The 14,583-nt window shown below is 38.8% G+C and overlaps 1 protein-coding gene across 1 annotated transcript; it reads right to left on the bottom strand.

The window, feature by feature from the left end:
* Positions 1 to 1,483: 1,483 nt before the first annotated feature.
* On the bottom strand, positions 1,484 to 13,540 carry LMO7DN (LMO7 downstream neighbor). Its single transcript, XM_025364796.1, is given in 4 exon segments — positions 1,484 to 1,536; positions 10,659 to 10,779; positions 10,886 to 10,963; positions 13,424 to 13,540. Coding segments are annotated over 4 exon segments (369 nt in total).
* Between the last annotated feature and the right edge of the window lie 1,043 nt (positions 13,541 to 14,583).

Genomic DNA, 14,583 nt, shown 5'->3' with positions numbered 1-14,583 from the left:
CTCAAGGAAACAGTCTGTGGTTTGATATTTCTAGAGTAAAACTTAAATCACGCCCTACAAAACGAAGGAGCATGGCTCTGTTTCAGAGCATTTGGTGAGGACTAATTCTATACACGCTCATACTCATACATTCTTGCAAACTCCCTTAATTATTCGAATAACTGTGTCTTCCATCCTCCTCACTCAACCGTGAGCTCCAGAAGGGTGGGGATTATTCTTATTCATCATTTCTTGCCCCACTCCACTTAGTGCAGTGATTTGTGGATAATAGGGTTTAACGAATTTTTTTGTGTTGATTTTGCTTCAAAAAAAATTTGAGGCCGGGTGTGGTGGCTCAAGTCTGTAATCCCTCCTTTGGGAGGCCGAGGCGGGTGGATCACGAGGTCAGGAGATGGAGACCATCCTGGCTAATACGGTGAAATCCCGTCTCTACTAATAATACAAAAAATCAGCCGGTGTGGTGGCGGCGCCTGTAGTCCCAGCTACTCGGGAGGCTGAGGCAGGAGAATGGCCTGAACCCGGGAGGCGGAGCTTGCAGTGAGCCGAGATCGCGCCACTGCACTCCAGCTTGGGTGACAGAGCAAGACTCCGTCTCAAAAAAAAAAAAAAAAATTGAAACATACAAACTGTTGTAAATTTCCCTAATTCCTTCAAATCACATTACAAAGTGGCTTATGATTTTCTTTTTTAGAATGCTGATATATGCATTTGTTTGTATATGCAAATTTTTTATCTTTGGCAAATTTCAAGGACTCGAGGGTACACCATGAATTAAAGATTATAAGGGAGAGCCTTTTATTCTTGCCATTTACTTCACAAAAGAATTAGAATTTATTTTAACACAGTATATTCATATCTTAGACAGATTTTAGGCAACTAAATGCTAAGAGAGACAACTAAAGCCAATTCAATATCTTACACATGTTGGATACTAATTAATACAGTTAATTAAAGCAATTTGAAATCTCCCTTTCCTGATTCCATTAGCATTGGCTTTTTCAACTAATAAAGAACTTTTCTTAAGTATTATGAATTGTTATGAAAATCACAAATTGCAGAGGCATTTATGGAGGAGAAATAATTTATTCATTAATTACTAAAATTCACTGACCATAAATTTGTCACCGAAATAAAACTGTGGCACTTATGCCCAGATGCACTCATAAATAACTAAATAATTAAACTCACAGCCAAAGAACAAAAGCCGCTCAATGGGCACAATGAAATCCAAATTAGTATCTCACAGTACTAAAATAGAAAATGTAATAAAAATTATGCTAATCTGCATGCGACCCTGTCAAAGCTTTTATGCTAGCAGTTTCCAGAAATTCCACTTTGTTTTCCAAAACTGAGCTGCTGTTCGGTGTCCCTTAACTGTGGCAAAGTATTTGAAACATTCCAAGGCATATGTTGTCCCTATCAACACTGTATGGGTTGTGACAATGAGGACCGTGATCTTCCAGCTCTCTGAGGACATCCTCCCCTAACTTCTCATTTTACCAGCATGGGCCCAAGCCTCCTCCACTGGATACAAAGCTGGGGGAAAGAAAGATGGAGAGATGAGAACCAGCATTATTGAATACCTTTGATTCACTAATATTAATAACTGCACTCAACACCTGGCTTAACTATATGCACTTATTTAACCCCCATGATATATTTTTCTTCATTTTCAAACAACAAAGTTGATATCAAAGGTTTAATCAGATTCCTCGAAGTCACCCAGGACCAGAGGTTTTGTATCTAGCTTTTCTTAATTCCAAAGTCCATATTTTTGTTTGACCTGAAGATAAGACCTCAAGTCCTATACTCATTTTGGGCATCCTGCTCAGAAATCCCTAGAAATCTGTAGCTCTGTGTTGAGTCCACTCCGGATAGACCAGCCTGCTCAGAGGGTAGAAGCTCCCTTTTTTCATGAATCTATTTTACTCAGCAACATCATCCTGTCTTTGGAAAGCAAATCCATGAATATATTGAATGTAACCTAGAGACCCCTGACATATCAGAAGCATGTTGATTATGAAGGATCACTCACATTTACTGTGTTCTTTAATGCTGTATGAAAATATGGGGAAACTGGCAAGACAAATTCACTGGAGGAGCCCTTGAATAATGAGTCAGATATCAGAAAAGTGAGTACATGCAAAATAATTAGTTACTATTTCTGGCTTCTTCCTGCCCCTGCTAGTTTTTTAAAAAAATAACCAGGCTTGGGTCCATAGAATTTCAACTTCTTATCTTTGCCCTCCTACTTAACTGAGTCACCTTGGCCAAGACCTTGACCTTGTAGAGCCTCTACCTTATTCATAAAATTGTGTCAATTAAGTCAACTTCACATAGCTGCTAGACACTGGAACAAGAGTATGTGCACCCATAAAGAGTTCAAGAGTTAATGTACCCCCATGTATGTTTTTCCTTGACCAGCAGAGCAGTGTTTTTAAATATGAATTTGAACTTAAGAGGGTAATGAATGTCCCAGTCGGGCACAGTCCCCATCACTCCCTATTGTCGTATAGCAGGCAGCTCCACACATTGACACTCTCTGCCTGGGCCCCGAGGCATTTAAGCTTGCATCTTATATGTTTGATTGTCTTCTGTAGCCGTATGGCTATTGTAAATATTGTGTATTTCTTTGAGGATAGGAATCATATCTTACTATCTTCAGATCACAAACATATATGCAACAGAATGTCATGCAGATAGTGAGCTCTAAATGGAAGTTTCTAGAAATGAAATAATATGGATGGTGTCTTGATAGAAGTTGTGGCACTCTCTATAGAGAAATCATTCTCACAAACCTGATCAAACTGCAAAACACTGACTTCCAGGGCCCAAGACACTAACTAGTCTTCATTTGGCTTGCCAGAGAACACTCAGATTCTTTTAAAGAAATAATCTTAATGCCTGACTTGGATAGAAAACCTGCATTTGTATTCTACAGCAATGGTTCAGGTCATGAACGTTTCACAAGGAAATCAAATAAGTAAATCAATAGTACAGAAACTGTTTACCCCAGGGCCCATCTGCTACCCCGTGGTTCATTATAGTACTTAATATTGCCGTGATTAGAGTTCCTCTCTCGTGAGTTAAATAAATGGTATTTTGAATGTATGAAAAGTTATTATATATTCATCTAAGCAACTTCCAAAGAATTTTTACACACCACTGAGTACCGAGTATTGCATAGCACTGGGGGAGGTTCAGCCGGAATCTAAAGCATGATTTATAGGTCAGGCTAGCCACAGGAGAGGGTAAACAACAAGCAGAGTTATTTCAGACCCGCTATTCCAAACTTTCTCCTGCAGGCTGGGTGCCTTTATTTCTATCTGCTTGTGAAAGAATAACATACGTGGAAGAAAATTGCATGCTCCAGACCCCTTGTCATTGATTTACACAAACAGAAAAACCCAAAAGTTTACATCGGTTCCACTTCTTTCTTCATAATTGGACAAGTTTTCTCCAGTGGTTTAAATCATTCTTTTCAGCCAAAGCTTTCTGATTGCTCCTTCCTATTAACTTTATTCCTCTCAGTATCCTATAATAGGGTAATAGCAAGAGCATTGGAGTCTTAATTTAGCAAATAAAAAGGGAGACAAAATGATTAGCCCCAAATCCGCATTCAGCACTAGCAACTGGCTCCCCTTCTCTGGCTCTCTTCCACATCCTACTGTTCAGACACATGTGGCCAGGGATCCAGGTCAGCAAGATGGGCTCCATCGGATGTAAGTGGTGCTCAGTGCAGACCTCAGTAGGAGAGAATACTTTTCAGCCTGGAGGCCTTTGATGACACATTTCTGGGGGAGGTTAACAAATCATTCATTATTCTTGTTTTTACTCTATAATAATCCCAAATATGTGGGCCATGAGTACCCTGGAGATTTGGAGAATTAATACAAGAAGGGATAGAAGAATCCATATTTTCAGAGCATATATACTCAAACAATGTCTATAGATTGCATAAATGTCTTGCACGTATAGCTGCTACTGTTTTAAAATTTATATGATTCATATGCACTGCTCTGATTTATGAAATAGCAATTATTTGAAGTGCTATTAAATTCATTATGATTTTCTAATTATGCATTGCCACAATCATTACATGATAAAAGTACAGATACGATTATGTAGAGGTTACTGGAAAATAAATGAAGTTTTGTGCCTTCAGAAAGTTGAGACCCACTATTCTAAATGATATGATCAAGTTTATGTTAAAAATAAAATTGGATACAAGGAACCCACTTTCTTTTTGGGTAATGAACATTTGAAGCACACTTTTCAACACTTTTATTCTTTCAAAATTTTATTATTCCATTTATACCTTTTTGTGTCTATTTTTTTAAAGTTTTGTTTCCCAAGAAATGCCTATTAAATAATTTCTTACTTAGGTGTTTCATAGTAAACATATACTTTTTATTAGGAATTTTTATTTTTTTAAATTAAAATTTCCTTTCCATTCCAATACTTACTTTAAAGACACCTAATTGAGAATTGCAGCTTTTATGTTTTTTTCAAATTATTTTGAGTTTATTTTTAAAGCAATCACAGAATCTCCAACACTGGTTCATCTGCATCAGAGCCTCTGATGCACACATGGATATCTAGTCATTATATTTATTTTTTATCACTTTCTGTCAATTAAGAACATTCTGTATTACTTAGTTCAGAAATAGTGCTATAACCAGTGACATAGTCCTTTGTCTTACAACTGGCTCTATGCCAGAAAAATATGACCGATTTTTCTGAAGAAAGAAGTATATGTCCCAGAGTTTACTGAGGTGATCCCCAAGCAAACTTACAGGCACAACGCTGATTTCAGTATAGACTTCTTACTGGCCCATCTATGGACTCAAAAATCGCTGCCCTACGAGAGAAAACCTGGGGAAAGGGCAATTGTCATTATGCAAATTGTACTGCTCTTTTTCAATATTTGAAAAGTCTATAAGATACTATGCTTAGAATACAATAAATTGCAATTATCTCAACCTAGAAGGAAAGAAAGAAGCTGAAGCAACCTACCATAGCCATGCACTTGGCAATGATGCGTAATTGACACTGTTGAGATGGGTTCTGAGTATGATCATTTTTATTATATTATAATCATTATCATTTCACACATGAAATGTAGCATAAAACCAAACACTAAAATACTACATTTTCACTGGGCTTAATTATAGACCTTAAGTCATATTTTAAATACATTACACACACACACACATACACACACACATACACACACATACACACACAGTATAAATCTTGAATGCTTGGTCCACTTATTCCATTGCTTAACTAACTGACCTTTGTAACCAAGAAAACAGTCCTGGATCTCCACCAAGAAATAGCAAAAGTTTCAAAAACAACAAGTAAAGACCAATTATGAAACGTGTCCTCAAATAAATTGTTCCTCAAAATGATTAACAAAATCACATGGGGAATTTTTGCTTTTTAATGCATCTTCTCATCTCCCATGACTAAAGTTTCAGTAGATCATAGATAGAGCCTAGCGTCTGTATTTATTTAACCCATGAGGTAATTCCAATAATTAGAGAGGTTTGGGTACCACTTACTTGACTTTCTGTTTTTAGAATGTCCCATATGCTCTAATCACCCTCTGGTATTTTTCTGAAAACCTACCAGATTTGCCAATGTCAGTGGCCAACCCTAGTCTTCCATGCTACCTGAAGTCTAGCCTACAGCCCACCTCTTCTTTCTTTGCTAGCAATCAGAGAAACAGCACAGCACATGTTTGGACTAGCCAGATCTAATAATTAATTGGCATTTGCTGTCCACATGGGTTGTTTGCAATGATCATCTGTTCTGATTTGTGGCCATTGTGAGTGATAGACTTGCTATTCTGCAGCAACTATGACAGATGCAAAGAAACAAGGGACAGGATAAAGAAGAGTACCAGCCTTTGTGCACTCCCAAGGCCACAAGCAGTTCTCACAGTGACCATGTAGCAGTGGATCTGGGAAGACCGCAGAAGCCTAGTGATCCTCAGCTGGGAACTTACCTTTGTTTGACATCAACATGTTCTCTCATTGAGTCATTTTAATTCAAAGTGATACATGTTTTCTGTTGTTTGTTGTTTGCTTTGGTTTGGTTTAGTTTTAAAGACTAGTGACCAAACTAGTAACTTTTGCTCACAGCTGAGGCACCCAGTTCTTTAGTAAATCTAGATAAAATCAGAATTTTCACTAAGACTTTGCACCTTCTTGAGCTACTTTGAATTTTTCCCAGAGTTTCTGTAAGGACTTGACTCTGAAGCATTTCATGAAATTTAGAATTTACTGCTTCAAGATGTTTGTGGTTACAGGGAGAGTCACACTGTGGAATAAGAAGACTTCCACCCAGCCACCCAGTTCCACTCTCATGACTTTCCCCATTATTATTCCTGTACCTTCTCCTAACCCCCAGTTCTGCAACCTCAAGGCAAAACAGTGCCAAAGTCTGGATATAAGGTGGGATACAGGAGTGATTAAAGTCATGAGCTTTAGCTGGGGTCAGACTCCCTGTATTTAAATCCCACCCTGGTCAGCACTGTGACTTTGAATAAGACTCTTGGCCATCTCACTTGGCCATCTCACTTGTTGGCCATCTCACTTGTTAATTTCCTTCCTTTATTTCCTTCCTTTATTGGCTATCTCACTTGTTAATTGTGAATGATAATAATGGTGTTTTCTCCACTGGGTTTTTGGGAGAATGATATGAGACCATGTATTAAAGCACAAAGCATAGAATTTGGAACATTATAGGTTCCCCAGGGGGCACTTAATATTTGATGACTGACTGAGCTATGAAATGATGCACCTGATCGGCTTCCTGCCTCATTAATTAGGATTAGAAATGGCATCCAGCTCAGTATTTTATTATTAATACTCAACTAAATACTTGGAGAAATCAAATACCAGTGATTTCAAGAAATTTGCATCTAGTTAGGAATACACTGTAAGCACATGAAACAAGAGATCTGAGAGGCAAAATACAAGGTGATTAAATTAATAAAATAGAAAATAAAAGTTAAGCAAAGTCATGTTCAGAGTTTGGTAATGATATTCAATGAAAGTATTTTGAAGGATACATTTTCAATGTGATGTTAAAAATACTAAGTAACTGAATATGGCAACTATGAGAGAATAGTTCAAATGGTGGCTACTGTTAAGAAACATACATTGATTGATATAACTGGAAATAGCAGGTCAAAGCAAAACCTTAGCCAAGGTGAGATGGGAAGGGGCAAATGGCAAACAATAGAGGCTGGATGGGAGAGTTTGTGTTGATTCCTATGGGCATTTGTAGCTGTAAGCTTCAGGGAGAGAGAATAGGAGAGGCGCTGGTGGAGAACAGCCTCCAGGAAGAACAAAGGAGTGTTGAATGTGGGCCCCAGAGCTCTGTGGGATGAATGGAGACAATACAAGTTAATCAAATACTATTCCAGAAATAATGTTCTGACAATATTTAACATAATTATAATTTCTATCATTTCATGAAATCAGAATCACTCAAACACAGAGAAAAATGTTTCCATGGTGTTATCCTTCATGACTGCAGTGATGGAGTGGACCATATGCACACACCCAGGGGGCTGTGAGAGAGAGGAACTATGGGAACCAGCAAAACATAAAAGCAGAGTCTGGCTTAGAAGTGATCAGATCTGCACTACCTCCTAGCTTTGCCAGTTGCTAGCTGGGTAACCTTCGGCAGGCTACATGACCTCCGTGAGCCTCAGGATCCTTCTGGGTAAAACGTGGATCATGCCCGCCTTGCACAGTTGTCTTGGGATTAAAGGTAACATGTTCCGTAGAGTAAGCTTCCACACAGTAAGCTCTCAACAAATGCTAGACATTATTGTGGCATGCAATGGATGTAATTGAACCCAAATAACATGAAGGGCTAGAGTTGAGAGTACTCAAAGGCCCTATCAGAAGCCCCGGGTTTTATTTTACTTTTTTTTTTTTTTTTTTTAAATTTTTAAGTTTGTATTAAAACTTTTCGTTATTTACCCTTGTGTGAGCTACAGAAGCACCCAGGAGTTGTATTTGCCTGCCCCCTAGTGGTGAGAAAAGCCCACTTCAGGCATGAGTCCGAACATCTCATTTTATTGACCAGAAACCCAAGGGCTGAAGAGGTAAAGTGACTTCCCCAAGGTAACAGTGTTTTAAAAGGCGGTACTGGAATCCAGGTCTTGGCACTCCTCTTCATGTTATTTTCTAACCACAGCAGGGCTTCAGAGATCCGAGGTTAGTTTAGGCTGGACATTTAATGGATACAAAGTACTAGCTCCCTCCCATCACCTCTCTTATGCAATAAGGCTCTTTTTCCTTTGTCATGAAAGAGTTTAAACAGCCAGCCCTCCTGCCACCTGGAACCAGGCATAAATGAAACGATTGCTGAAAAATAAAGGGAAGCTTGCGGTGCTTATGATCAGAGAGGGCTGGGCTCCCATGGAGCAAAAGAAGCCAAGGTGATGCATATTTTTAAAATCCTGATTTAGGGGTCACCAAGCACACACTTTACCAGGAAAGTGGCCGAGGTTGGATACAAGAGGTAAAGGCTGTCACTCTGGGGTGTAGTGGGCTGGGAATGGTTTGCTGCCAGATGAACTGGTTTGAATCCCAGGTACATCTCTTAAGTGGTCTTTGGTTTTTGACTGATTTTCACAGACTAGATTTTGTCATCTTTAGTTTGAGAACCAATAATTAGTTTTTTTAAAAAAGGAAAAAAAAAGAACTATATCTGAGTTCCAAATGGCAAGATTTTCAAAAGGAAAGGTTGTTTTATACATAACAGAGCTTTATATAAATGCAAGATGTTACCATTTTCACATTGCAATATACAGTGGGTATAAAAATCTACAACTTTGGGTTAAAAAAAGTCTGTAACTCATTTCAGTTCTGTTATGAACAAGGCTTTTAACCTCTGTGAGCCTCACTTTAGTCATCTTAAAATATAAATACTCACTTTACAGGTTAATAATGAGAGTTCATGTCACAGGGTCTAGACGTTCAATAAATGTTAGTGGAATCTAAAATGAAAGCAACCAACCCTCAATTTCCTTCCTTTATTGTCTTCCCTAAAACCATACAAATAAGCAAGGCAGAAACTAGAGATGAAACTCAAGTCAGTCAATTTGAAATTTTGGTGAGAGGTTTGGTTGGTAGACAAGATTAAAGCCAACCTCAAACACAGCTCTGCAGATTTATCGGTGAGTAAATTGCCCTTAGTAAATCCAGCCTCATTAACATGACAGGATGGCCTGGCTGTATTTAGACAAATACCTGCCTTTTCTTTTGAAATTTAGGAAAGAGAATTTGCCAAGTTTTAGGGCTTTTCAAACTGTGTTCTATGAAACAATAAGGTGTTGGAGGGTTCTCAGGACCCTGCAAGAGAGGATTGGTGATACTAGACTGGGCTTCTGCGGGCCCCCTGATTCTCTGGTTCAACCTAAGCATCCACACTTTTTATGATTTTATTTGGGGAAAACATTTCTGCTCTAAGACAATTTTTAAAAATATGACTGTGGCCCTTATGAGGCCTGGTGACACATCCCATCTTGATTAGTTGGGCCTTTTTACATGTTCAGAAGTGGCACCATGAATTTCAGCTAATTCTCTTACCAGCACAGACTGAGATCACAGAAGGCAAAGGCTGAGAAGAAACACAGAGAGATCATTAAAGTAGCTGGCTGGCGGGGGGTACGGGAGGCTGGGGGAGGGATAATGGGGAAAGGAGATAATGTTGCTCAAAGAGTACAAAGTTTCAGTTGGACAGGAGGGATGAGCTTCAGTGATCTATTGCACAGCATGGCGACTATAGTAAATAATAATGCACTGTATATTTCAAAATTGCTAAAAGACTAGATTTTAAATGTTTTCCCTGCACACACAAAAATATAAATATGTGAGGCCATGGATTTTTAATTAGCTTGATCTCATCATTCTACAAGGTAAACATACATCAAAACATCACATGGTATCCCATAAATACCTATAATTACTACTTGTCAATTAAAAAAATAAAGTAGCTGGCAAGGACTGAACACTGACTTTGTACCAAGTCACTGTCCTACATCCAAAATTAATTTAGGGAATGCTCATAACAACTGCATGATCTGTGTAGTACTATTATGATCCCCATTTTACAGATAAAGAAAACAGACACAGAGAGATTCCTCACCCAAGGAGTGAGCAGTGGAGTCTGGTACAGGAAATTCGGTGCCAGAACCTGCACTCTTAGCCTCTCTCCTAGATAATTTCTCATCCCACAAATAAATCATGCAAATAACCATAACTAGGAAGAAAACTTGTCAGCTCCAGTGTTGTCAGAAGTGTCACCTTTCTAGACAAGGGGTCATAGTCTATATAGGATGCAACTTCTCTACATTTTGTACTGAAGAAACCCTAACTGAAGAAGAGGTGATGTCCCTAAACCAGGCCATTGCAAGGGACAAATTCTCCTGGAAGTTTGTTTTAGCTTAAAAAAAAAAAAAAAGTCATATGCTGCCGGGCACAGTGGCTCACACCTGTAATCCCAGCACTTTGGGAGGCCAAGGTGGGAGGATTGCTTGAGCCCGTAGTTCAAGAACAGCCTGAGCAATATAGTAAGAGCCTCATCTGTACTACAAGAAAAAAACAATTGCCAAGTTTGGTCATGCATACCTGTGGTCTCAGCTACTTGGGAGACTGAGGTGGGAGGATGGCTTGAACCCTCTGGGAGGCTGAGGATGCGGTGAGCTGAGAATGTTCCATTGCACTCCAGCCTAGGTGACAGAGCATGACCCTATCTCGAAAAAAAAAAGAAAAAAAGTCACATGCAATCTGCATACTTTACAAATGAGAATTATATTTTTAAAAATATTTCAATGTTAAAATGACTAGTAACTTACCAGTGAAATTACCTAACCCTGCTTCCCCTTTATCCACCACTGCACTTTCAGTGAAATCATCACTCCCAAAGCTGCGGTCTTTTTATCCCATGGTTTCATGACATACATGTTGGTGAAGCACAAAGGTAAAAGACGGGAAATCTGTTAGCTATGGTCTGTTCAGTATGTTTTGAACACTGAGTTATATTAAGTTAATCTCCCAAACAAATCCTATGCTCCAGACCTCCTTTCCCTCAATGACTTAACAGTAGGGCAGGAGTATCTTCCTGTTCCCCCAGAGGTGGATTGCCATGGAGCTCATGAAGCTTAAGGTGTAGGCCCCTTACTTGGACAGTAATGCATTGACAAAATCATAAGAGTTTGTAAAGTTTGCAAAAGAAAAATATCTTAACCACAATCAGTTGACATCCCTGTCTCTTTTCATTTCTACTTTGCCTCTATTAGATCTTTCTTCTTGTCAGAAGGTAGTGGGGTGGCCGTGGGCGTTTGTATGACCTGGAGAAGGGAAGTTGATTTAAAGATGTGTCATTTGTGTGAGTGAGATACAGTCATGTGGCTTGCAGTTGCTTCTATGTATTGGTTTACATAAGAATGGAAATGATTTCAAGGAAACTCCTGTCCTCCTCTGTGCTGACCCTCCCTGCAATATTGTGATATGAAGATGTAAGGCATAAGTCAAATGAGTTATGAACATGGCAGCCAGCTTTAGGAGCGTTCAGCAGTAGAAAAAAACAAGATTTGAAATGAACAAAATCAGAAGCTAATCCATGAAAATTCTTCCAAATATTACAGCTCACATGCAAAGAAAATTTCTAAGATGGTTTTCCCAATTTTGAGAATCGTAGAAATTTACATGGCATAACCAAAAAGAAGCGTAAAGCTGAAAGAAATGCGTAAACTGTCAATATTTGGCTCAACTACGCTAAGAGAAAGACTAAATTATCTATTATCCGTCAGAAACCTGTGAAGAAGCAGAGTGTGTAGCCAAAACTGTAGGAAAAGTGACACAGATGTGTCAGGCAGTTAATGAATAAAAATGCCTTACTGGACTATGCATACACAGTTTATCAGCTTTTTAAATTTTGTGATTTCATGGGATTTTCTTATTCTAAATATTCGCATTTGCACCTAAGTTTGTATTCTCTCTTAAAGAGGGTGACAGACTTTAATTAAGTTTCAGATTCCATCAATCTGTATCTGCCCCTGCCTGCCCCCAAGTCTTACCCACCAATGTCCTCAGAGCACCTGTGTGCTCTTCCTTCTGGCTGGAATATTCTTCCCCTAGAAAGGTGCACATCTCACTGCTTCACTTCATTCAGGTTTCTGCTAAGACATCAGCATACTCAATTTCCCAAGCAAATTCCTATCTAAAATAGAATCCCCTAGGACCCTCGTACACTGTTGGAGGGAATGTAAATTAGCACAGCCACTGTGGAGAACAGTATGCAGGTTACTTTAAAAAACTAAAAAATAGAACTACCATATGATCCAGCAATCTCACTGCTGGATCCAAAAGAATATATATGTCCAAAAGAATATATATATCCAAAAGAATATATATATCACTGTATATATCCAAAAGAAAGGAAATCAGTGTATCAAAGAGAGAGATGCACTCCCATGCTTATTGCAGCACTATTCGCAATAGCCAAGACAGGGAATCAGCCTGTTTATTAATGGATGAATGGATAAAGACAATGTGGCACATATACACAGTGGAATATTTTTCACCCACACAAGAGAATGAAATGTTGTCATTTGCAACAATTTGGATGGAACTAGATGACAATATGTTAAGTGAAATAAGCCAGACAGAGAAAGACAAATTTTACATATTCTCACTCATATGTGGGAGCTAAAAATTAAAACAATTGAACTCATGGAGATAGAGAGGAGAATAATGGTTACCCGAGACCGGGAAGGGCTGTGGGGAGGATAAAATGGGGATGGTTAATGGGTACAAAATACAGCTAGATAGAAATACACAATAGGGTGACTATAGTTAACAATAGCTTGTTGCCCATTTAAAAATACCTAAGAGAGTGGAATTGGAATTTTCCCAACACAAAGAAATAATAAATGCTTGAGGTGATACCCCAATTGCCCTGATTTGACATTACACATTGTATGCTTGTATCAAAACATCCCATGTACCATAAATATGTACAACTATTATGTATCCATACAAATTAAAAATAAAACAAATAGAATCCCCTGTATTCCTCACCACTCTCTATCCTTTTATATCACTTTACTTCACAGTGTTTACCACCTGATGTGTCCCCCCACTACAATATATTATAAGCTCCATAAGAGGGGCGACGTTATCTGTTTTGTTCACTGCTTCATCTGTGTTGTTGAGATCAGTAACTGGCACACAGTGGGCACTCAAATATTTACGGGTTGAATGAATAAACAAAAATATGTGTGTGTGTGTGTATACGTACATGTGTGCATGCAGATTTATGGAGGCGTGATAAATTGATAGATCGAGATAGATATAGATATAGAGAGAGAGAAAGAGAGAGAGAGAGAGACCCAATTCGATGGAATGGAAGGGTTGATCTGGGCTCTACAGTCAGGAAAATCCGATTCAGAGAAGGAGCAGGAGTTCTCGTCTGCCTGAGTCCCTATGCCTTTGTACAGCCAGGTCATCCCATCTTTCATTTTAACCCATGGTAATTGCAGCAATTTACTCCTATTTTTCTCAGAGGAGCTCCGGGTAATCATCTAAAAAGAATAAACATTTTAGTGTAAAAACTGGCAGATTTTAAAGTTAGGACCCCAGTGACCTGGCAAATACTTTCCTCTCCCACAGTGTCACAAAGAAATGACTTCAGCAAAATCCCACCCGCCAAAGGCGTTGGCTTATTTTCTGGGGGACCATTGAGATTCCTAAAACGTGACAGCCTCTGTCAAAGCTGCCAGCTCGCTCCAGGAAAATCAAGGACTCTCCAGGCCTCTGCATAGTGAACTAAAGCGTTCCTAAGTCAGCTTTTGTGCAGAAAAACAGCCTTGTGCAAGCCCCTGATAGAGAAATTAGGACGTAGTTTCTTCGCATCGGAACGGACCACATTTGCTCCTACGAGGCAATGATCATTGAAATGTCCTGTTAATCCCTCAGCCAGTGTCCTGTAGGACTCGGCACTGGGGTGTCCCCAGACTTCTAATATGGACTGATCAGTGGTTCAAAAGCTGACTAAAAAGTTATAAAACTGGAAAGGGAAATGGGGGAATGGGAAAACCTAGAGTATTTTTCCTCCGTCTGTGCTAACACTGCCACCTAGTGTTATGAATACGAAAAACCTGCAAAATCAAAATTTTCACAAAGAAATGCAGATTTAGGAACACAGTCTCATTCAGTGCCATTTATTGTTGATTTTCTAAAATGGTGTCAATCCTGTTTCATCTGGAAAGCAGAAATAAAGTTTTGTAGAAAACAGCATAGGAATTACTTCTTGCAGAAAGCTAAGAGTTAACATCTATTGTTTCTATTCGCCAGTCACCTTTCCAAGAGCTTGATTTTTCTAAAATGGTGTCAATCCTGTTTCATCTGGAAAGCAGAAATAAAGTTTTGTAGAAAACAGCATAGGAATTACTTCTTGCAGAAAGCTAAGAGTTAACATCTATTGTTTCTATTCGCCAGCCACCTTTCCAAGAGCTTCAAGTGAATTTACTCAGTTCCTGGTCACAAGAAG

The sequence above is a fragment of the Theropithecus gelada genome, chromosome 17 (genome assembly GCF_003255815.1).
Source record: "Theropithecus gelada isolate Dixy chromosome 17, Tgel_1.0, whole genome shotgun sequence".
In the NCBI taxonomy this organism is placed as follows: Eukaryota; Metazoa; Chordata; class Mammalia; order Primates; family Cercopithecidae; genus Theropithecus; species Theropithecus gelada.
This window is presented reverse-complemented; position numbering and strand designations above follow the sequence as displayed.